The sequence below is a fragment of the Anser anser genome (genome assembly GCF_964211835.1).
Source record: "Anser anser genome assembly, chromosome: 1".
NCBI lineage: Eukaryota > Metazoa > Chordata > Aves > Anseriformes > Anatidae > Anser > Anser anser.
Window position 1 is genome coordinate 159130484 of NC_139720.1, and position 26113 is coordinate 159156596.

General features: G+C 37.7%; 1 protein-coding gene across 42 annotated transcripts in view; it reads right to left on the reverse strand.

The window, feature by feature from the left end:
• Positions 1-26113, reverse strand: part of GPC5 (glypican 5) — a 778624-nt gene that overhangs the window by 510474 nt on the left and 242037 nt on the right. Inside the window, exon 6 of one of the 42 annotated variants that reach the window (XM_083836987.1) lies at positions 1444-10119. The exons of the other annotated variants lie outside the window; for them this stretch is intronic. Within the exon in view, the coding sequence (XP_083693113.1) occupies positions 9855-10119 (265 nt within the window). The 3' untranslated portion in view covers positions 1444-9854. Of the gene's footprint in view, positions 1-1443; positions 10120-26113 lie in introns of those variants that run through there. 42 annotated transcript variants of the gene reach the window in all.

The window sequence follows — 26113 nt, forward strand, 5'->3', positions numbered from 1 at the left end:
CTGCCACTTCACAACACAAGGAAAATTAGTGCACACGCTCCATAGACTTAACAATGAGTCCAAGGGATATCCATGCAGTATTCATCCATTAGAGATGGAAAGCAGATATACCAGTAAAGGGAAAGTAGGAGGGGAATATGGTTAGGATAGACTTGTTTCTAATAGACTGGCATCTAAACAGGTATATATATATATATATTTAAAAATAAATAAAAGAATAACTAATGGTTAAATAGAAATCTTATGTTTTTCCTTTTCCAACATAATAAGAACTGCAATGTAGTGAAGTAAATGTGTATAGTGCCAAGAAAAAGATGACATAGTCATGAAAAAGCCCAGATGAGATCTCAGGCTTAGTTTGACACTTTCTAATAATTGCACCAGTAGGACCCTCTCAGCTGTGGGAAAGCTGCATCTTTAAAGTATAGGAAGATTTCAAACTGCTAAATAGTTTCAAAATGTTGACAAAAGTACATATTGTTAGAATAGAATAATAAGAATTGTGTAGACAAAGATGCTTATGTAACTATGAAGATCATTCATGAGTCAAGTATTTAAAGAAACTCATTTTGACTTGGACTTGAAGACAAGGTGCAGTATTACCCGAAGAAAATTACATATAGTTGTATATATAGAAAGTATGTGTATATGTAAACATTTTAAACATCAAGGTTCCCCCCCCCCCCCCCCCCCACACACACACACTGTCTCATTCTGCTGATTATCTGTAGGTTTGACAGGATTCAAGCCCATGAGACAAACCTACAGAACTTCAACTAAGAGAGAGAGAGGGAGGGAGAGAGGAAGGGAGGGAGGGAGGGAGGGCGGGAGGGAGGGAGGGAGGGAGAGAAATTTTCTTCAAGCAGCTCCAAAAGCTAGGAACTGTTGTCTCTGAAATCGAGAGGTCTTGCACTGTGTTTTCATAGCTGTGTAGAGTCTGAATGAGGGTCTAGTATTCATGATCTTCTTTGTCTAATTGTTCTATTTCCATGTCCTTCATATTCCTAACTACTGAGGATCCCAGCCTCAACAGGAGAAAGACAGAGTGCTCCATGGTTTTCAGGAATTTTTTTTAATAAGCAATCATTATTTGCTGAGTTGCCATCAACAACAGATTTTTAGGGAAACTTCACACCACCAAACACCATGGTTTCTTATTTCCTTTTTAGTGCAAATAATCCTTTTAAACAAAAGCAAATGAACTCAGAGCGACCACAGACTTGAAATTTATCTTCATCACATATCAGACTGCAGGAGAACTTGGGAAGTCTCTATCCATAGTTCTAGCAAAAGATGCTTCTGCACGTTTTCAAATTCCTGGGAATCTTCAGTGAAAAATGTAGGCACAAGTCAAGCTAGTAACTTCCTCCACTTACGAGCAAAAAAAAAAAAAATAAAATAAAATAAAAATCAACATCTATAACAGTTTGTAATAATAACATTTATTTCTTATGTATGTAAGCTTGAAACACTGAACAGACAAGCAGGTGAGAACTGCATTCTTCCTGATGATGCTGAAGAAAAGAAGTGAATGATAGAGCAATTAATCTTGCCTTTAATGTTTTCAGATTTACTGGGTATGTGCAAAAGGACATCAAGCAAGCACATCCAGCAAAAGACGTACAGAGGATACTGAGTGGGATTCAAACTTGCTGTTCAGAAGAAGTGATGTTGAGTTTCTTTTAGAATTTGGACCATGTCCCACATGTGACGTTAAAGTAACAAAAACTGTATTAGCTCAACAGATTATGTTTTCTGGAACAACCTTAAGACAGCCAAGCCTCTCCTGAAAGATCTGGTGATGTTCTACACTTCAGCAAGTTCAGCTGTTCCTCTTAACCTAATGTCGCTCTACCAGATGCTGTCATCGCCTTCTACCACCACCTTCTTGGGCTTGTTAGTGCTTGGCCCTACTGAGTTACTCAGGAATCTCTACCTTAAGTTGCCCAGTTACAGGATCATGCTATTGAGAAAATTTCTCTGGTTGTAAAGGGCATAATTAAAGGGCTGCATTGCCTTACCTCTGATATGTCTGTGTGTATCAGGTAGGGATACTGCTACTAATTCGGCATAAATGAAGCAACGTTGATTTTCATCAGCTGACTATTTGAAGTAAGCACATAAATGCTAGGGAAATTCTTTGAAACTAGGTGCCTACTTCCTGTGGGTTCCTTTGAAAGCTCCAGTCAGACAATATTATATACAGGAGACCAAATAATATAATTTAAAAAATGATCGATTTACTGTATTTACCCTTTCAGTAAAAACCTTTAATTCACCTCCTTTAACTGACACTAATACAGTAATCAAGATACACTTTTCTGCAATATGTGCCTCTTTCACAAACTGTGTTTTCTTGTTTTCATGTTCTAGTGTGGAAAAGTAGGTATTGAATGCTAAGGGACTTATTTCATTCAGCTTCTCACTTTAATTGAATTCTAAATTACTTCATGCTGGCACTCAAAGTTACAAGCAAGCACATGTATTTATATAGTTTATATAGTTTCACTGTGGTTTAGGAAAGTATGAATACAGTATGTCTACTTTTTTTTTTCCCATTTTTTCAAACTGAGGAAATACATATACACATATTTTTAAATAACTCCTTCCTAGCTTGCTTTCTTTATGATTGCTGATAACTGCTGTTTTACACCTGCTTTTGCTAACATCTTCATAACTGCTGGACACTTCAAGATTACAGGTAACTTTTAATTGAGAAATCAACCATTACCTGAACACTAGTAAAAATTAAACATGTACAGGGAAAAAAAAAAAGTGTGAGTGTTTAGTAGTCCAAATTTTAATTAATAAAGCTCAACAAATCAAAGAATCACTTCAATCATCAAAAACACTTGGAGCTTGGACGGGGTGTTGGCTGGCTTTGTTTAGCATATAGAGAGTTTTGTAAAAGCAAATACTATTGCAAAGCAAGCCTCAGAAAACCCATCAAAATATTTTATACCTAGTTATCAGAGACAGCAATTGTACTATTTCTGGGACAGATACCATTTTTCCTACACATTTCAAATACTTCTAAATTGATCAAACTTATTTTTAAAGAAAATGAAATGGCTTTGAATTTTTGAATGAGAAATTATTTTTAGGTCTGTAATGTGGTATATGTTTGGGGGAAAAAAAAAGGTGATTGTATACTCTATTGTTAAATTTAGAGAAAATATTGTGTGGAAAACAGTTGACTAAAAATTGCATAATTTGTGCTTTATAAAACAAATCCTGTAGTCTTTTAGGTTAAAACATGTCTTATAAAGTATTTATATTTATTTTTTTCATCATCGAATAGAACTGCCTGTTAAATGGAAAAATAGCAAGTCAGCCTTTGGGTTTTCTGCTCTTGAAAAGTTAGTGACATTTGACTTCAGAATACTCCACCTTAAATAGATATTTCATAAAAACCTTCCTTGTTTGGAACTAGATCCATGTCAATGAGACAAATCACATAAAGTAACATTTGCAGAATCTTTCAGAATATTTGAAAGAAACTCCCAGGTGTAACCTACTGCAGATTGAGAACTAGCACAATTTTGAGCAGTTGCCACAGTTGTGACAGTTTTGAAATAAACCAAATTTTTCAGGATCTTCATTAATTCATTGCAGCAATCTATTTCAACCTATACTTGTATAAAATGTTTTAAGAACACTAGCTTTTCCTGCTGATTTTCCTTCTCCCTTTTCTTGGATTTCATCTGAATGAAGTAGGCCACATGCACCTACTAGTAGAATCCTAAAATAATTCTACCCTATGATAAGAAAGCTTAAATAAATTTCCTTGTAACTAATGTTATTTCCTGCTGCAAAAATTCTGTATTGTGTTATCAACCTCAGGGAATTTTTTTTTGTGTGTGTGTTTTTTTCTTTCACAAAATTTAATCTTTGCATTGTTTCAAAAGTTCAAGAACTACAGGAATTCTCACTTGAAAGATAGCACGGAAATTAGTCTTCTTTTCAGTTAATGGTAACAACTGTAATAATTATCTAAGTATCATCTATTTGTGCAGCAAAATGGGCTCCACAAAGAACAAGACAAAACACCCTAAATATTCTGCCACTATTCTGCCAATGAGAAGCTTAAACTCTGTCAAGTGTTACACACCCAAAATCATTTAAGGAAAATGGGGGAGTTTCTCACTCCAATGATCTCCAAATTCTACACAGAGGCAAGAGAAGAGGCATCTGAGAGGGAATCACTATCAATCTGCAGTGCTCCTTAACAAATAAATATGTTCTAGTAATTGCAAGCTCTGCTGAAAAGAACTGAAGGTGAGCTTTGAGACAGATATTTCATTCAAACTAGGTGCCTTGGGTAAGTCACATTTACAACTGAGAAAATAAATTCTTACTACAATAGAAAATAACTAAACAGAAGACATATGCAAGTACACTAAATCTACATATCTAAGGACAACAACATCTCCATCTTCTTGTAGCATTCTTGAAATCTTCCTATAACCTTACTAATTCTACTGTAGTTTCACTTAACTGAGCAATGAAGAGAGATATATTAATTATCATAAACAAGCACATAAATGTTTATAGCAGATAGCTGACAAAACAAAAGGAATTATCTTGGAGAAACAATATAATCAACTTGGAAATACAAAGCTGTCAAGCCTAATTAGTCTAAAATTGGGAAACCTGCTTCCATATAGGATGTAAGAAAAGCTCTGCTTGGAAATGGCAAAAGGGTCATGTAACTATGACATTAGATAGGACACAAAACCTTGGAGACAAAAGTCTGACATTTCATATTTTCTCCAACATGATGCTTCAGGACACAAACCAAAGTATCTGCTAGAGACTTGGAATGTACCTGATAATTTTGGGACTGATACCTGACACAATGCTGACATGGTCAATATTTATCTCACAGCAACATGGAAGTTACTCAAATACAAATCATGTCAAAGGTGCATTCCCACAATCCATTCTTTGTTATTGAGTGGTTTGGTTTTTCTGAAGTTATTTATGGAAAATAACCACAAAATGACAGATAAGTTATGGTGAAGGACTATCAAGCAGATAATAAACTTGAAAAACATTATTGACAAAAGAAAAGAAAGTCACTCAGCAAATAAAGGTCAACTGAAGGAATCAGCCTAAGTTGCTGTGCAATGCCAAGTGAAATGCAATTTCAGCAAATCCCCCCACATGAGCCACTTGACAGATCTTCCCATTTATTCTCAACAGTGAAATTCCCTGTGGTGGTGAAGCTGCTTTTTAATGGCCCTCTTTGTTGGCAGAATACACTCAGAGTTAGCAAAATATTGGTAGATTAATAATCAGTCCGTATAAGTCACTGATCCATCTCTGTGGCATTGGATTCATTGTATCATCCCAGTTTATCTGAATGTGCACAAACAACAATGCTGCCAACTAGGAATTGATGACATGTATCGAACACATTGTGTTTTCCATCTTAAATGTTTTATGACTCCTATGTTCTTCATATTAATTGCGAGGGGTTTTTATACATTTTTTTTTTCACAAATAAAACATTTTCATCTAAGACATTCTCAGTTTTAATACTGCAAAATCCTAGAGAATATAACACTGTCTTCAGGACACATAGCTGTATCTTCATTTAAACCAGCTTTACACTTACTCAAGCATGCTGTTTTCTTGTACATCTGTATGGGAAGAAAATCAGTCCACAACTGTATTAATACACAGTTTGGATTGGTTTCATTTTCCTAAAAAGGATATCACACAAATTACAGAAAAAGTGTTTTCTCAACAATGAGAAGTTTGTTCAGCTACTAACCCATAACTGTATTCTTATCACAGCTTTGTAATTCACAGTGCCTCTCCTGAATGCATGTTACCTGATTTGCAAAACGCCTGCATTACCACTTCTTAGAGTGCAGTGAATAGCTTGTTAAAGACACGTACAGCGGTACAGGTCAGAAATTCTACAGCATACTGTATTCTATTAAATAACAGAAATGAGCATTACAATTTAATATGTGTTATGTGCTTGTCTTAGTTAATCTCTATGGGAATTTAAAAGCTTTTTTGAATGTCATAAATTGCAATTGAGTAAAGGTCTCATTCGGTACTAGTCTTTAACTGGTCTTGTACCAAAGATAAATATAGCTGCATTAACTTTCTTAATTTTTGATGCTTTTTACTGTCCACAATGGTAGGAAATTTTTAAAGCATTCCAGGACAAATCACAAAGAATACAGACTTCACATAAAGTCATATTCAAAGACACTGGTGTATGCATGAGGAGCTCCAATTTCAGAAGAGACTTCTATCAGAGTAGTCAACTGAAGAGTCTGTAGAAGGTTAAAGGGTTGTGTGTGAATGCACTAAGAAGGTATCTGAACTGGCTTATTAAGACCTCTATCCTTCATCTCAACTTTTGTTAGACAAAATCATATCAATACTACACAAGCATATTTTAGATTATATGTTCTTTATATCAGAAAAAAAATAGGAAAAATATAACCACTATATAGTACAGGGAACATAAGAAGGGATAAAAACACCTTTGAGAATGTTTCGGTGTTTTCCACATTTCAGCCTGACTGTACTTGCACCCATGTATAATGTAGCACCGCCTCTTAATGTTTCTTTAAAAACAAGAACTCATTCTTCTTCCTTTGTGTGCATAACCTATATATATATTTATAAGTATGCGAGCTAGTAATCCCTTCATAACTAATATTAAATTATTTAAAGTTAGTGATTGTATTGGAAGTTTAAGAGCTTTAATCAACTTTTTGTTTTTCCTTTCTTCATAACCTCTCCTTCTTGTGTCTTTTTTCAAAGACCTTTTTTTTTTTCCAAAACCAAATAAATTTTCAAATTTCACTTATCACATTGAGTTACTGTTTTATTTTAGATCTAAATGAGTGGATGTAGTTAAATGTATTCTTTTCTCTTTGGTGAATAAAGGTTCACCGTACAACAGCAACAAAAATAATTTTTACAGAGGAGTAAAGAAGATTGTATTATGAAGACATAATGAAAATAGCTGGTTCTCATTAGTTGCTCTTTGTTTCACTCAGTGATAACAATATTACAACGAAAATATGACAGTGACTCAGTTTCACATTTTTCTTCCCATTCCCCCAAAACCTAGCAAAATAGAGACTTTAGACAAATATGACATCATTTTCATCCGAGAATGCCCCTATAAGAAGAAGGAATATGACAAAATGACTTTCAGTTGTACTGAAAATCCTATCATCCTATACATCTTATCTGTAACTATTTAAAAATAAGGCACCTATTCCCTAAGGAGCTATTGATCAAACTTCCCCTATAGTCAGAGTCGGGGAAGAGAGAGAAAAGAGAGAGAAGAGCCAAGGCTTTGGTGGACATCTAGCACCTATGGTAAGATGAAGTTATGACCTCTCCATCTCTGCTGGACATGTCTCCTAAACAACTAGCCTGGACGCTATACTGTTTAAATAACTAAACTGAAATGAATCTCATTTGCATTAGCCTTGGGGTGCTCATGCTGAAGTCACAGGGCTGCTGCAGCAAGCCTATTATTGTCTCAGCTTTCCAGATTTCCATTTCTAAAATCATAGTAACTGTTACATACCTGTGTCATGGCAGGTACAATGAAAAGACAGTGATAAAAGTTAAATATTATGATGCATCTAGATATTCCAGTAATGGGAACTGTGTATCTGAGCAGCAGTAGGATATCAAAGAACTTTGATTTTTTTTTCTGGCACATGCAGTTCAGTGCATTCTAGAAAATAGTGCAGCTAATGGCAAGCTTTTATCTTCCTTTTTCTTCCTAATGAAGCTTGAAGTATTTCATTTACTGAAATACTCAGTAGATCCTGACAAATTGAAGGACAAAACTTATAAGAAATTTATACAGATTGTAATGGACTGCTGGAAGCTAAACTCTTCCTAATAGAAGGGTTCCACTTTCATCCTTTGGGATCAAAAGGAGAAGTCTATTGTCTGCTGTAAGTTTGGAAGTGTCTGGAGTGAAGCTCTGTGTGACTGCTTAGTGTGCAGTCTAAAGGGAGAATCAATCCAGACAACGCTATTCTCAGAGATTTGATTTTTAACTTCACTTGAGATATTGCCTTGGTTACAGAAATTAATGTCAAGTAAGTAACAAGGGGTTCAAGGATAATATAAGTCAAACAGGCTGTCTTCCCTAAGGGAAAAGCTGCCAAAAGAAGAAAAGAAAATGGGGTCAAACTGTTGCCAAAACTGTTCTTCAGGGAAACAGCACCCTGCAGCAAGTATTACAAGTCTGAAAACATTAAATGAATTTTGTGTTGCAAAAATATATACCTTTGTATAGGTATGTATTTGTATGTGTATCCATATGTATATTACATATATGTACAGACGTACATTTCTGTTATGATCTACATGTTAAGCCAAACTTAAGTATCTCCCTCCTGTATCATAGAACTTAATTAAATTATTAGAATATTTATGAGCAATTGCTGGATTTTTAAAACACTGTGATAACGGCAACCTTCACTGAGAGAAAAGACATGCTTCGGTATCATGGGACTTGGAAAAGTAGGATTTGTCTTGTGTCTCCACATATTCCTGATTTGACATTGAAGAAGAAACTGGAGACTAGGTCTTTAACACTATAACAGTGTTGCAGTGACATTTCTAGTCATAAGTTTTAGGTCACTGGCTGACATCAGGAAAACCACAGCCTAATTTCTTACACAAAATCTCTCTCTCGAGAGCAATTTAAGAAAGGGATTCACAATGTCCAGCACAGTCAGTTTTGGTAAACAGAGGTTTTTGGTAAACAGTTTTCACATCCAAAATAGTAAGGATGTGTCGTCTTCTGAAAGAATCCTAGAATCCTAGAATGGCTCAGGTTGGAAGGGATCTTAAAGATCATCTAACTCCAACCCCCCTGCATAGGCAGGGATGCCACCCACTTGATCAACTTGGCCAAGGCCCCATCCAGCCTGGCCTTGAACACCTCCAGGGATGGGGCATCTACAACTTCTCTGGGCAACCTGTTCCAGTGTTCACTACCCTTACAGTGAAGAATTTCCTCCTAATGTCTAGTCTAAATCTATCCTCTTTTAGTTTAAGACCGTTCCCCCTTGTCCTATCATTATCTACCTGAGTAAAGAGTCCATCTCCATCTTTTTTATATGACCCCTTTAAGTATTGAAAGGCCACAATGAGGTCACGTTTCTTTACTTTTATTTTTAAAGTGCTTAGAATAAACATAATATGAATTTTCTATGAATCTAAGTGATAATAATCTCAAGGAGCATTCCATCTTAATTTTATTGGATTTGATATGACTAAATCAGCTGTCTATAGAATCCACTAAATTGAACAATAAACTATAAGATGGTTATTCAGCATCTTGTAATAAACTGAACTGACCATCAGTGCTTTCAGTAACACTTCAGAATCTGTCTGTCATATACAATTATTTAGGAACATATCCCTTTATGTCAGAAAATATTTCTTAACAGAATATAATGTATCTAGAGATCTTATAAAAGGGACCTGGGGTCCTGGTAGACACCAAGCTGAACAAGAACCAGCAACGTGTCCTCCTTGCAGCAAAGTGGTGGTGCAACAAGTCAAGGTGGATAATCCTTCCCTTCTACCCAGCACTGGTGAAGTCGCACCTAGCAGACTGAGTCCAGTTCTGGGCTCCCCAGGACAAGAGAGACATGGAGCTACTGGAGAGAGTCCAACAAAAGGCCACCAAGATGATTAAGGGAGTGAACCATCCCACATAGGAGGAAAGGCTGAGATAGTAGGGACTGTCCAGCCTGGAGAAGAGAAGGCTCCAAGGGGATCTTATCAATATGTTTAAATATCTGAAAGGAGGTTGCAAAGAGGACAGAGCCAGGCCATTTTCAGTAGTGCCTAGCGACAGAACAAGAAGCAATGGGCACAAACAGGAACACAGGAGATTCTCTCTGAACATCAGGAAATACTTTTCTATTGTAAAGGTGGCTAAGCACTGCCACAGGTTGTCCAGAAGAGTTGTGGAGCCTCTGTCCTTGGAGACCTTCAAAAGCTATGTAGATGTGGTCCTGGGCAAGTGGCTCTAGGTGGCCCTGCTTGAGTAGGGTGGTTGGGCTAGATGACCTCCAGAGGTCTCTTCCAGACTCAGCCATCCTGTGATCATGTGAATGACATTGCATTATTATATTTTTATCATTACAGTCTTACTCACATATACAGCTGTGTATAACTGAACAGTAATGTTCAGACTAATCATTGCAACTGTGTGGTAACTGTGACTTCCCTCAGTAGAAAAATTAGTCTTTATTTTTTGTGTGTAAATTCTATTTCAGATTTGAAGAATGTTGAAAAATGCGGGTTTTCTAGGTTTGTAACCAAAGATAATTTTTTTCCAGAAAATTCTCAGCCTGCTACCAAATATTTGGCTACTTTGCCATTAATTAAAACAGTCAGAAAGTTGAACAACTGATTCAAAAAGCAGACCGTTTTATACATTGTTTTTCTCAGTGGATTTGAGCAGAAAGTAAGTTTCTTACATAATAGAACAGGATGCTAAGCAGCTTACAAACTTTACTTTTTTTGTAAACTGCCAGGCATGTTGCAGGCTGTACCTACAAATGAATGAACTGCTTCATAGAGTGGCATCCTTGGAAGAACACAGTGACTATTACTTTGTATTTGGGAGGTCAACCACATAATAAAATGGCCAGTGAAGCCACACAGGTACTAAGAAAAGTAACCCAGAACTCCGCAAATCATAAGAGAGAGCAGAAAGCTGGGTAGGGGAATGGGGTCTCCAATGGACTAGACCACAAACAAAAATAAATAAATAAAATAAAATAAAATAAAATAAAATAAAATAAAATAAAATAAAATAAATTAAACTAAATAAAATTAAATTAAATAAAATTAAATTAAATAAAATAAAATCAGGACCCCATGAAAGTTTCATTTTTGACAAACAATGTTTTTTCCATAGAAAACTATTTCATAAGGCAACTTTTCTTCACACTCACCTGTTTCTAATAAGAACACATATTAGCTTGTCAGCTAGTTTTAATTCTGTGATTATGTATAGTAGTTGAGATGCATGAAGATCTTGGTGAACACATTACACAGACCAGAAGATTATAGTGCCAGCTCTAAAATACCCCCTTAAAGTTGGATATTAAGTGGGCCAGGCTCTAAGTATGAATTAAGAATGGGTTCTTTGGCTGCAGTTTAACAGGATATTCAAACACTTGAAGCTCAGTGTTAAGCACAAATCTTAAATTCTCCTTAAATTATCTTAAATTCTCCTATATGCTGCCAAACACCACCCTAATCCTTCCAGCAGAGTAGACATGAGATTTGATTCAATGCATCCAAACTGAAAGTAGTTTCCCTAGTGGTATCAAAGACTGACAGAAAGTGCTGTATATAAAGTACGAAAAAATCCCTGAACCCAACAGTATCACTGCTACATAATTCTCAGCTCACTTTATGAATATACCAAGGATCTAACTAGACAGCAATTGCACAGAAGGAATTGTGATAAATTCATTAAATATATATATATTCAAATCATATTTCTTTTCACAATCCCTGGAATCTCTTAATCTAAAGCTTGGCCTGAGAAGTGCGGGGTGTATACTTCGGGGAAAATACCTACATTTCTGTTCTGGTACCTACCTCAAGCCCTTTAATACCTTTTTTCCAAGAAAATAAGTTAACAGTGCTTACTTTCTACTTGTATGTAAGGTTAAATAAATCTACCAAATAACTTTCAGAGTGACTAACAGCTTTTTTGAAAACTTCATAATATTGATGGAGTGATTTTCAGAATGCAAATATGAGATAAGGAAGTTTACTTTCTGATTCATCTTCTGGAAGTGTGATTCCAAAACTGCCTCATAAATAAAGCTTTTGTCCCTCAGAAAAACATAGCTTTTAATTCTACATTGCTGGTTTTTACTTAATTTTGATACTTACCAATATGATTCATGGTGATCTGAATTTTAACTGCTAGTTCTCTTCAGTCTTCAATTTGTCTCATATGGCTAACTCTACTTTTTTAAAAACATGTTCTCTTCATTCCTGCTCATGAGTCTGTTCTGTGCTTCATCCTCGCAAATAATTTTTTGGGAATTTTTGTTTGTTTGTTTGTTTCTTTCAGGCCAACTGTTCTTTAAGTGTATGCATAGTTACTGCACAGCCCCACTGGCATAGCCCTGAAATCCTTCCAAGAGATACATTCTCATTTTGTCTGAAAAACAGACAGCCTGTCTTTACAGACAGCCAAAATTCAGGATAGCAATATTGTCTTACTTTAGTTCTTAGTAGCAGTTGAGGACAAATTCCATCTTGTCCCCCATACTCCTATTTGTAGCCCTGAAAGGTCATGAAAAGCTTTCACTTGCCAGGTCAGATTTTGCTCCTTACTAAAAATCCTACTGGTATTGTTCTTTACCAGACTACTGGTACAATCTTGTGCCTGAACAATTTTTAAGAACTTAAGGTTTATCACATTTTCTTATACACAAAGGGCTTTTATCCCTCCCCTCCCCTCCCCTCCCCTCCCCTCCCCTCCCCTCCCCTCCCCTCCCCTCCCCTCCCCTCCCCTCCCCTCCCCTCCCCTCCCCTCCCCTCCCCTCCCCTCCCCTCCCCTCCCCTTCCCTTCCCTTCCCTTCCCTTCCCTTCCCTTCCCTTCCCTTCCCTTCCCTTCCCTTCCCTTCCCTTCCCTTCCCTTCCCTTCCCTTCCCTTCCCTTCCCTTCCCTTCCCTTCCCTTCCCTTCCCTTCCCTCCCCTCCCCTCCCCTCCCCTCCCCTCCCCTCCCCTCCCCTCCCCTCCCCTCTCCTCTCCTCTCCTCTCCTCTCCTCTCCTTCTCCTCCCCTTTCTCTTTCCCTCTCCCTCTCCCTCTCCCTCTCCCTCTCCCTCTCCCTCTCCCTCTCCCTCTCCCTCTCCCTCTCCCTCTCCCTCTCCCTCTCCCTCTCCCTCTCCCTCTCCCTCTCCCTCTCCCTCTCCCTTTCCCTTTCCCTTTCCCTTTCCCTTTCCCTTTCCCTTTCCCTTTCCCTTTCCCTTTCCCTTCCCTTATTTTTTTTAACCTGGTGGTAACATAATTAAACCCCAAGAAATTAATTAAATAAATAAAAAGAATCAAGATTTCAGTGATGTTTCTTGGCTGCAATTTCTAGTCTCATTTCTAAATATGTTGTAAGTAAATGAATTTCTATATTACATTGCAGGAATACTTCATAAATACAATGTAAACTATATATTAGCTTTGCTTTGTCAGTTTGCCCCTAAGGATGGGACAACAGCTTAATGAATGTAGCATCTTTACCATTTTTAGTTTGAGCTTCCTTCTGTTTAGTTATTAATCATAGACTGTGATAAAGAAATAGTACCCGGAGGCATATTTTGCAAAATTGTCAAGGGCCAACACTACAGCAAGGTTCGTATGTGAAGGAGACCTGTCACAGGAGCAAGCATTGAGGGAAATGGATGGAAAAGCAAGGTCAGAGTTGCTGTATTTCTCTCTGAAAATGTGTCTCGAAAAGTTTGGTCACTGAGGGATTGACTTGAGTAACTTGTGACTAGGAAGTGCTTTGCTAATATGGACCACTGATGGAGCATTTCTGCTTGCCTTTCTCCGTGGTTATTCATTAATTTTTAATTGCTTCTGGAATGGTTTCAGCCACCAAGCTTTATTATATTGCAGCCCACATTGTGATCTATGGAACATAAAATCAGAAAGGAATGGAATGGTTTTGAGAGCTTCACAATCTCTCTTCAAAGTTAACACTCACAGGTTTAGCTTGTAAATTGTGTGGATCATTCAGTCATAAACCTGGCCACACACTGGGCTTAGATTTCCTAAGGAGCTAAATGCTTTCTGAAAAGCTTGTAGGTCATTTCACTTAGCTAGTTCTGCACTAATTGTTTAGATTTCCTTTTCCTTTAATTAGAAGATCGACCATGTCCAGAAGTGTTATTTATCTCCTTCAGCTATACACTCAACCTAGTGTGCCTTAGCTCAGCTGCAGACAGCTAGGATACAGTTCAAATTCTCACACACAGGTGCCTAGTGACACTTCAAAAGCCTAGGATGTTTTCCATAAACAGAACAGATTTCAGATCTGACAGAGGGGCTAGAGGAGACCTGCACCCTTCTGGCATGACACGTGGGTGCCCAACAGTGCAAGGCACTGATGTCCAAGTACCTCAAGCAAACCCTGCGTGAGACCCATGCAGATCTCATCAACATATGTAACAGGCCACTGTTAACTGGAAGAAGGCACAAAAGACAGCAGACCCTTTGGTTTAATAGACTCTGTGTCATAAATGTTCCCAGGTCTGAACCCCACAGACATTTCAAGTGCTTGAACCTGAGCTGACATGACATACAACATTGAGTCAACGATATTAATTCATTAAAGGGTGCTCAAAGTAATCCAAAATGTTCCGCCATTTAATCCATATAGTGAACCTTTTGAAATAAGACCAAAGAATTTGCACTGGAAATATGTTACAGTATAAAATATCTTTGTGAACTAAACGTAGTATACTAATAAAATGAATATGCAGTTTTAAAATATTTTGGTGGGAAGCCAGCCCCTGAATGAGAAATTCAAACAAATATGTAGACCAACTTCCAGCGGCTCCTCCAGACAAACAGAGGTACCCTAAAGGCCATGCAACATTTCTGTGTCTATCTCCAGTATCATACTGCCAAGGAACTGAATTGCACCCTGGAGATACAGTGATCCCTCTCAGCAGAGTTTAGAAAGCAGATCACCTCACTATAAAGCAGAAAACTACATTTCATCATCTGAATCACTTTGTAAATATCGTTAATTGTATTGATTGAATTGTCTAAACATGGGTGTCTAGTGCTATTCAAGATGACATTGAGTATCACATCTGGTCAACAGCTGCTGCTTCAGAGCTGTGCAAATCTCCCATGCTGTATCTGCCTGATCCACGCAGGTCATCCTAGATACTTACTGCAAACAGCACACCTTACTAAACTGTAAGGTTTAGCACCTAACTAAACTGAAGGTCAGTGTTATAAATTCCAGACCAACAGTGGAAAAACCTAACATATTTATCTGTAGTTTTAAACTAACACTAACCTAAATGTATTCAGCAGTTTCTAACATCTGTATTGAATGGGACAGTTGAATTTACTTGTTATTTAAAGAAAGGTCACACTCAAATTTAACCCTTTGATTATTTTTTTAAATATCTGTGTAAATTTCATATGTGCTTTTTTAAAAAATTTTCAGTATTACCCTCTGGGTCTTGCATGTCTCCTCTGCCTGTGCTCCAAGCTGGATGGATGCCAGCCAGCCCTGATCTGAGGATTGTGAGCTCAAGCTAATATGGTAATCCTAATGAGAGTACACTACCATGCTAACAAAGATGCAGAGCTTTTGGATTGAAGTTTACTGGCCTTCAGCCAGCTCAGAGCAGAAGTTAAATGACTGTAGGTTTGTCTGCAGAAGGCTAGGAAGATATGATGTGACTTGCAATAAGGCAGATTCCCAGCACTTCATAAAACGATCAAGTTATTGGCTCAGCCAGGTGTTGAAGGGCAAAATCTCTGAAAACAGCTGTGGTTAATGTTTGAATAAATACAGCATATATCAAGACACCTTTCTTGATGTTATAAGTCTTCTAACTTTATAGAAATGAAAGAATTAAAAATTAAGTCCTGGTGATATCTCGCAAAATGGAGTCTTTTTGGTATAGGCATATAAACTATATTTACAGTTTTTTTTACCCATGTTAACTGGGGATAAGGTACAAAGATAAAAATGCATACATACTGGGTTTAGGTGGCAAGGTTTTGGTAGCAGAGCGCTGACGCAGTGGTGACCTCTGTGACAGGAGCACAGGAAACTGCCCCATGTCAGATCAGAGCCAGCTCCAGCTGGTTCCAAAAGTGACCTGCTGCTGGCCAGAGCTGAGCCAGTGAGAAATGTTGGCTGTGCCTCTGGGAGAGCAGATTTAAGAAACAAACAAACAAAAAAGCTGCTGTGCAACAGCAGCTGGGAGAGGGGAGTGAGAACCAGCCCTGCAGACTCCAAGGTCAGTGCAGCAGGAGGGCAGGAGGTGCTCCAGGCACGCAGCAGCAGTTCCCCTGCGGCCTGTGGAGAGGCCCCTGGTGGAGCAGGCTGTCCCCCTGCAGCCCATGGGTCCCACACGGAGCAGATCTCCACGCTGCAGCCCGTGGAGGAGCCCCCGGTGGAGCAGGTGGATGTGGCCTGGAGGAGGCTGCGGCCCATGGAGAGCCCCCGCAGGAGCAGGCCCCGGGCCGGAGCTGCAGCCCGTGGAGAGGAGCCCACGCAGGAGCAGGGGTCTGGGGGGAGCTGCCGCCCACCCGTGGGGGACCCGTGCTGGAGCAGTTTGCTCCTGGGGGATGGACCCCGTGGTACGGAGCCGTGTGGGAGCAGTTCTTGAAGAGCTGATGCCTGTGGGAAGCCCCTGCAGGATCTGTTTGGGAAGGACGGCATCCCGTGGGAGAGACTCCATGCTAGAGCAGGGCAGAGGGTGTTTTTAGTTTGCTTTTAGTTCTCACTGTTCTATTTTGTTATTAATTGGCAATAAATTAAATTAATCTTCTCCAAGTCATGTCAGTTTTACCTGTGACAGAAATCAGTGAGTGATCTTCTTGTCCGTATCTCAACCCATGAGATTTTTTGTCATACTTTCCCCCACAGTTCTGTTGAAAAGGGGGAGTGAGAAGTTAAACCTACCGGGTTTAAACTGCAACAGCATACTAATTAGGTGTGGTCCTGATATCTGGACTGGTTCACAATTGGGAATTTTGAAAAGCCATTTAGTTAAGTTAAAATAATAATATAATTGGAATAGACAATATTTTATATAGATCTGATGAAAAATTGAAATGAAGGACTTGTGTAAGGAGAATGTAATTCTTGAACCAATATGGTTTACAAATGTCTGGAAAATGAAAAATTTGCAAGAGATAAAAAATGGCACAGGAAGTTATTAGAAATTATATTTATTACCGTCATGACAACCCATTTTGTCAAGCCAGATTAAAGGAGAGAAAAAGATTGCATGTGTGGGCATAAATAACAGGAATGGAGAAGGTTTTGTCTATTGTTGTGTATTGTTTTTTGATGGAAGGTAACAGCTTGACACTGAAAACAATGTTAACTCATGACTTTTGATTTCTGCAGAAAGAAACCTGTGACATCTTAAAATAATTATAGAGTGACTGATAAAAGATGGATCCAGAAGTTTTCAGTTCTATCTAACCTAATCAGAGTCAAGCACGAACTTCATTAGTATTACTTCTGTTGATGCTGCCACTTCAGTTACGTAGAAAAAGGTAGTTTTCCTATTCTCTGTAGGTTTACTACTACACGTTTGGGTATGGGGGAAAAATGGCACTTTTTTTTTTTTTTCCTTATGTGAACATGAAGTCAAAAAGTCAAAAACCAAAATTAAAAATGTTATTTGTATTTTAAATGTTTTGTTTTTGTTCTCTCTTCCTTCTACCTTTTTAATAAAACAATGAGAAAAAAATAGCTTAAAATAAAACTGTTTTAAACAAGTATAAAATTTACCTGTAGGAAGTCAGAGTAGGAAATACTACTACCTCTGTCAGATCTCATGGTAAGCATAGTATAAAACATGATAAAAAATCAACTGTGTTTATTTTCCACTGATTATAATAATTGCAGATCTTATATTATCAACACCCAGTTGAGATCCTTACACTTATAGCAAAATTTCAAAAGTTTATGCCAATAAACTTCTTAATACTTAGTAGAAAAAAAAATCCCAGCAGGATCTGACTACTACTAAGTTAATAATCCCAAGGAATGTACTAACTGAAAATATGCATCTACTCAAATACAGAGAGAGATTAAAATTTCTTTTGGTTCTCAGAAACTTCTTACAGTGAAGCTTGTGATATCTAGTAATATAATCCTACGATAGTTTCACCATCAAGCATATACACAGATTCACCAACACACACACATACGTTGGATATGTACATACCTAGGGAATGCACATATATTTGAGAACATACACATATGTCTAACAAACTACAAATATGGCAATTGATCAAATCCCCGAAGTGGGATTTAACACACTATTTCTTGGGTTAGTCTGCTATAATGTACTGTTAACAGAACAAAGTGTAGAATAAAGCAGTCAAATGCTGACTGTAATATAGAGTAGAAAAAAAGACTTTTGACCTGCTTTAAAAAATGGTACTATCACTTTTTAGACAGTTCTCCAGTGGGAGGTCATTGTCTGGAGACATACAGGTTTGTGTTAATTCCAGCTTACTAAGTAATTTTTTTAAAGCACTACTGTTATATACCATGGCCCAAGCATCCCTCTATAGTGAATGAAGAGACGGAGGTAACTTTGAAAGGAGAAGTATCCCATGTAAGTCTGATTCAGGTTTTATAAACACCTGAATCTGTGCACTTATGACTAATCAACACACCTCTGCCATGGAGTAGGGCTAAGAGGAGGTGGGCAAGAATGATGAGCTCAGGGAAGAACATAAGGAATGACTACCAATTACTGTAGAAAAAGCTGAACTGATCTCAGCAAATGGAGGACATGTAGGACTGAATCTTTGCTTCAGATATGTGGATGTAGCAGTGGGTCATCAGGCTATGTAAACAGCCTTCCCTAAGATAATCAAAAGTGTAAAGTCATCCTGAGCTAGCCAGACCAGCATGGGGCAGTGGGGAGTGTATACATGGCTCAGCCCAATATAAAAACTGGACGACTAATAAAATGAACTTTGAAGAGGGCATTGGGTTCGAGTTGGTTTTAACCAGCATTTTCCTTCCCAGTGACTGAGGACAAACTGTGTCATGATGGTGATCATACAGACACCAGTAATGGCAATCATGTTTGCATTGTGATTCAGCTGTATGTTGCAATCACTATATTGTGCTTCTGTTGTAATTTCAGTACATTGCTCTATCACTCCGCTAAATCAAAATCTTATGTAATGCCGAATATCTTCAAATAAGTAAATTTGATATTAAACGTTAAAACTTCCTTGTGTGGAAAATCTAAAAGAACCTGGTTAGAAAGTATTGGACTTGGACTCCACCAGACACAGAGGCTCCTAGTTTAGGAGACAGGCTAGTCTTTCAACTAAGATCTTATGAACGAGGGCCAAATGAGATGTTCAGCATTCAGATCACTGGATTTTCAAGTATCATGGTGCTTAACAGGATTTTAGGGACTATGCATAGCTGGGTTTGACCATTACAGTGCAGTACACTTGCTTAGGAAAGAAAATGACATAATAACATCTTGAAAAGCCTATTTCCAAATGCTTGTGACCCTTTATACTGAGCACACTTTCATTTTGGGGGGGCACAGAATGTTATGTGAATGAGTATATTTTAGTAAACAGTAAATAAAATTCCACAAACAGTTAAGCAAGGAAGAAAAATGCCTCTTTTTCTCATATGGGGCTTACCCATAACAAGTAATAGACATTTTCCTGCTAGTGCTGTGAGCAAATGGTGGTCAACATAGATACCCTAGAAGGTGTAACTTTATATAAATCACATTAAAGAAAATGCTGGTGTTTCACATGCTATGGTAAAAAAAAGACATTATTATTGGTACAGGAGTTGCACTTTAATCAATCACTTTGGTCATCAAAATAACTTATAGGAAAATTCAAGGGAGGATGAAAGTGCAGCCATATATTATACAGGGAAAAAAGTTCATCACAGTATCATGTAATTTATAGATCAATGAATTGATTGCTTCGGGTTCCTGAATTTTTAAATTCATCTATTGTCAGTACAACTACTGTAGTTCATGCCAACGCCATATGTTAACTGACATATACTCCACTCTGCTGCTACGCACGTTCATATAACTAAGTTCTAGCAGAATTATTTACTGCCTTGACTGAATCAGTTTATAAGGTATAAAAGAGCTTAGCTCCATGTGCTCAGGCATGTCTTAAGATTGCACTAGGCCTACAAGCAGGCTGTGACTATTAGTAGGAAAACAGATAAATGATACATTCTTGCTTAAATAAATCCTTGACAAAGGTTGGAAGAGGAAGAAAGAGATAAAAAATTATTTCTACATAGATTTGTGTGTTCAATTAAAATATTCTTAAAATCTATTTGAAATTAAATGATTTAGCTAAAATAGTAATGAAAATATATATACAATATATTTTTCTCCTATTATATGATGAGCTCTAAAATTTTTTTAGGATTTACCAATATAGTTGCCAAACAAGAAAAAATACTTTATATTTTAAATTTGTATTTTAAAATAAACACTAAAAATATAGACTTTAATATGAATGGAAGCAAAGCTTGTCTGTATATGTATTCAAAAGCCAAATAAAGATATGAAAATTAAAACAGCTGTAATTTTACTGGAAAATGGTATTAAAACACTTGAAAATACATAGCATCAATGAAGAAAACTTTAAACTTCTCTTCTCCAAAAGCTACAGAAAGAGATATTGATCTTTAGTAGTATCTCAAGTAATTTTAAAAAATATTATATTTGTACTGTAATCCTTTCAGACTTGTTAATGTTCATCCACAGAAACTGTCTGTTGATATGTATATAGATATATGCTTATGTATATACGCTGCCTTATACATTTTATAGCAAGTAATTTTCAGACTGAACATTACTGTCATAATGTGTTTCAGCAGACTATTTAGATTACCTCAAATAATTCAGTGTAAACTGGGTCTTTGTTCTCTTATATACAAAAAGAGTAAGACTAAACTTTGCTTAAAGATGCTATAAGCTATCACAGTAAAGAAGGAAAATACCATAACTTTTATTCCCAGACTAGAAAAGGGATTTTATTACACTGCTGAGCTATTGAACAATTAGTTAAGACAACAGGACAAGCGGCAGTTACCATTTTGAAAATAAAACTGACTGTCACCATTATGATAGGTGTGGAACTCATCCAGAACATTTGATAGGTGTGTTGCAAGTTTGTCTTCAGATAGGGCCCTTATAGGTTTTAGCAAGAAGAAAACATAATTTAAAGAATCAGGAAGAAGTCAGGATTTGAGATAACAATCTAGTGGGAGGAGTCCCTGCCCATGGCAGGAGTGTTGGAAGTAGATGATCCTTAAGGTCTCTTCCCACCCAAACCATTCTGATTCATTTCGTAACCACTTGAAATTGCCTAAGATAACTTTGCCTATGCACAGAAGTAGAACTTCTGGTTCCCAGTTAAATTTTGTGATGACTGTTGGTGCCAAGGTAGGTATTTTGATGATCACAGTTTCTTACGTGTACACACAAATCCTTTTGTGGATCAGAGCCAAATTTATTAACTGACTTGTGATGCAGAAAGTCTCTGGCAGAGGCTGGGACTTGGTGGATACTTGGAAGCAAAGGCAGCTCGTGATTACAGACCTGATCTGGAATTAAGGAAACAGCTGTTTTAATTCCCTTCTCTGTCACAAACTTTCTGTGACCTTGACCAAGTCATGCTGAGTACATTCATTTACATGTGTAGGTACATCCAGCTTTCTTTTAAATGAATTAGTGTGAATCTCTGAAGCAACTCTAGTTACATACACACAGACAGACCTGTGAAGCACATTGCTCTTTGGAAGCTAATTCACTCCATTTCTCTTCCAGTATTTCCTTATCAGCCAGACTGAAGGAGTGGAAATATTTAAAATAATTAAGTTTTAGTACTATGAAATCTTTCTCAATGGAAAAAAAAAAAAAAGGCAATTTAATTACCCGCTTTTCTACTCAACATGGACCAAATATTTACATGAAGACACTTCCATCCTTCTGATTCAGATACAACCAGATGGTATTTCCTGCTAAATTTTACTCTTTACAGAGCTGCTACTTCAGTATGATTAGCAAATGGGATCTTGATGATAGCTTCACTGAGTCCTATGTATCACAACAGTTCACACAGTAGATAGACATCATCCCTTCAGTCCTTAGCATTATTGGCTAGCATTGATCTGTCAAGCTGAACTTTCCTGTTCAAGTATCCTTAATAAAAATAATGCAGAAGGATGACTAGAATTTTATGCTGTCACCTCTTCAGTTTAAAGTAATAAAAAACTTGTATTGCAATTCAAAGAATAAAAAATTAAACATTTCAAAAGGGGTTGAACAGGTTTAATATGATAGTATACGTTTCCAGAAGTCAGAAAATACTACATAGGTGTTTTAAGACCAATGATCTTAAAATCAAGACAAAGATTATCATTGAATTTTTATTCCTACTTAGCACTTTTGTTTCAGGCTCTGGAAGAGTTGGACAGCAAAGCAACTGCATAAATAAACCTGTCATTCTTTTCAGCTGTGTTTTCAGAAAAAAAATTATGATAGTGAAATTGGAAGACTTAAGGAAGGCCATTTATGTTACCCAGGAGAATACAAATCAATAAAAGTTCATGGCTCAGAGATTCTCATTGATTGGAACATACTGGTAGCACGGTAATTTCAAAAACCAATGTAGGGTTTGCCAACCACACCACATTTTCTGATTGTACACAATAAAACGTTATGACCTAGAAACAGCTCTCTACAGTACAGGCCTTTGAATGTCTTAATGTGTTTGACTTCAACATGGATCAGCTGAATACTGACTGCTTGAAATGTATTTCAGAGAATTATAAAACTTGTATAACATAATATGTTTAATATAAAAATCTATAAAATATCCTAGGCTGAAAAGCATAGACATTATAAAGACAACAGAGAAAAGTGATTTTTCAAGGAAAATTGTATTTTGTAAAAATGCACTTGGATACCATGTAAGACCCTTCAAAAAAGTACCTAACTAAACTCTTCTGTTAATTCATTACTTGTTGAAGACAGTATTGGCTGTCAGAGTCAATTCATGCATGTCACTATGCCAGTAATTAACTTTAGGCCAGGGTGGGCAGGGAAAAACAAGCACTCCCATTGTTTATATATATATATCAGTTAAGTTCTCAAGCAAAAATGGCCTACTCTATCAGCTGTTGCTGTGAAAAAAGCAGTTTATGTCTGAGCTGTATTGTAGCTCATTCCGAGGTATGGGACACACTGTGAGTGGAAACAGTTTCAAACCACGGAACAGAGGCCTACATAGTACATTCACTCCTGTTGAGCCAAAACACAATGTTTAGTTGAAGAATAAAGAAATAATATATGATTTTTTCCACTTAAATTTACTACAACTGTAATCACTTTTGAGTTATGATAAAACATGCTGCTTTGTGAGGAAAAAAAGTTAAAAATAAAAGAAACATAAAAAAGATCGTAAAATAATATAGCATATGGTATCTTAAGTATTTTCCAACCTTATTTCAAATTCATGCTAAATAGGAAGATCATTCATTTTCAAGCAAATGCTTGGTTTTGAATCTTAGATATAATTAATGGGTTTAATGCAAGTTCCCAGCATTACAGCAAGGATAAATCTACTGTGAAACACCAAGAGTGCTCTGGTAAATCCAATAATATGGTTTACCTCATTTTCTGTTTCACGTACTCTTTCACCACTGGAGGTAAATGAAAACTTATTGAAGCAATGAGTCTCTTTTCATTGGTTAAAACTTGCTTTAATAATGAGACATGCAAAGTAACTATAAAATAGATAATAAAATAAAACTCATAAAACATAAACATCATTAGGAAGGATACATTGAATTCCCATCTGCCTTTTAATTTTCACATTTATGCTAGACGTTCCCCTTCACACCGAGGGAGGTTACCAGATTGCCTTCCTTGTCCTCAAGGAATCGACAGGATATTTGAACAGACCAGTTAAACAGGTAAAAAAGTAATCCTAGATCTGAGACTGCTACCTGTTTGCTAAAGTGCAGTACAGCTGGTGGTCAAGCATTCAAGACTCCTCATTTCCTGGGCTGAAAAAAAATGACTGAAGAGCAGCAACTCTACAAATGTTATTCTTCTTTTTACACATTTTGGTTTAAAGCAACAAGCAGGTTTTGCATGGATGGAATATACTGTGATCCACCGTTAGCTCTTATTCAGTTTGGCTTTATTCTGTCTAATCCTCACAGTCAATAACTTCATATTCCTTTACTTACCCCTATCACATGTGCCATGTCCACACCTATATTCTCCAGCTGTTCTGCAGCTTTTAAAGGATGGTTTCTGCCTCACTGTCTCTGTCCAGACTTGATAAAAGATTTCATAAGCTCCTTTTTCATTGTCTGGAAAAAGACTTGACGGTGTCTTTCTTCTAGTTTCTTTCTTGTTTCTTCTAGTGTATTTCGAAAAGTACGTCTACCAGACTGCTACAGACAGTTCATCCTACACCTCTGTCCCTAAAACCATATAGGAGATGGAAGAAATTGCTAGTGTCCACAAATGGATTTACTGGTAAGTGATTCTGGTTCATTTCTCATCTGCAGCCTCCACATCTCTCATTAAAAGTCCTGGATGCCAACAAAGCCAGATACTCCTATAACTTCTGAGCCTAATTTGATCATTCTCTAATTTATTACTTTCACTTAAATATTTCAGGCTAGAAAATCCCCCAGTTTGTCAGTTTGCTTACTCTTGCTTTTCACTTTTCTTTCTTTTAATTATGTTTGTAATAATTAAATTATATTTGCATGTAATCTAAAGGACCATTAAAACATATCCCTTAGTTGTGAGCCAGAAAATTGACTTCAAGCCAAGTGAACATATATCCTGCCAGGTTTTTCTTCTCAAACCACCTGAGAAATCTTCTCCACCATAAGTGGGTTCTGTCCTCACACTGTACATGGAGTCTAAGCAGTCTTCCCTTCTTTTATCTTTTCATCTTTTGTCTTCTCCTCCTCCTAGCAGCCCCCTCCTCAACACCTTACATACTCCTGAAGTGAAAAGCTGTGCAATACATCTTGGCCTATAATATAGCTAATTTTTCTTAGTCATACTGCAGAGCATCTAGGAACCAGCAGAGAGAGAGTCAGTGGAGTTTGAGAAGCCCTGTGGCTGCCCTGAGTTGCAAGGTTTTGGGCTGATGTCTGAGCGCACTTTAAATAGGGTTGAAAGCAGTATAGAAGGGACAGAGAACACCCTTCATAAATACAGAAGAGAAAAAAAAAGGCAAAACCAAGAGGTAATTCTTCTGCTAGAGTCAACAGGATAGGATTTACCAGGTTTCTTCTTTAAAGCAGGAATGAAGATCAATCAGAGGAAGAGGGCTGAAAGCTGTACAGAGGAAAAGGTTTGGGGTTGCTAATTGATGCTTGCCTGAACATGAGCCAGCAGTGTGCCCAGGTGGCCAAGAAAGCCAACGGCATCCTGGCTTGTATCAGGAATGGTGTAGCCAGCAGGACCAGGGCGGTGATCGTTCCCTTGTACTCAGCTCTGGTGAGGCTGCACCTCGAGTGCTGTGTTCAGTTTTGGGCCCCTCACTACAAGAAGGGCATTGAGGCCTTGGAGCGTGTCCAGAGAAGGGCTACAAAGCTGGTGAAGGGCCTGGAACACAAGTCCTGTGAGGAGCGGCTGAGGGAACTGGGGTTGTTAAGTCTGGAGAAGAGGAGGCTTAGGGGAGACCTTCTTGCTCTCTGCAACTACCTGAAAGGAAGGTGTGGGAAGCTGGAGGTCAGCCTCTTCTCACAGATAACTAGTGATAGGACTTGAGGGAATGGCCTCGAGTTGTGCCAGGGGAGGTTTAGGTTGGAAACGAGGAGACATTTCTTCTCAGAAAGAGTAGTCAGGCATTGGACTGGGTTGCTCAGGGAGGTGGTGGAGTCACCGTGTAGTCCCAAAGGTTGGATGTGGTGCTTAGGGACACGGTCTAGTGGGTGACATTGGTAGTAGGGTGATGGTCGGACCAGATGATCTTGGAGGTCTTTCCCAATCCTAATGATTCTGTGATTCTAAAGTGCTTACTTCAGACCTAGACATTAGCCTTATCGTAAGCTGAATGGCACTATGGGGAAACTTTGTAGTTGTCCTAGTTTCAGTTAGGACAGAGTTAATTTTCCTCCTAGTAGCTGGTAGGATGCTATGTGTTGGATTAGGATAAGAGTGCTGATAACATGCTGATGTTTTAACTGTTGCAGAGCAGTGCTTACACCAAGCCAAGGACTTTCCAGCTTCTCGCTCTGTCCTGCCAGTGGGCAAGCTAAGGGTGCAGCAAGAGCTAGGAGGGGACAGACCCAGG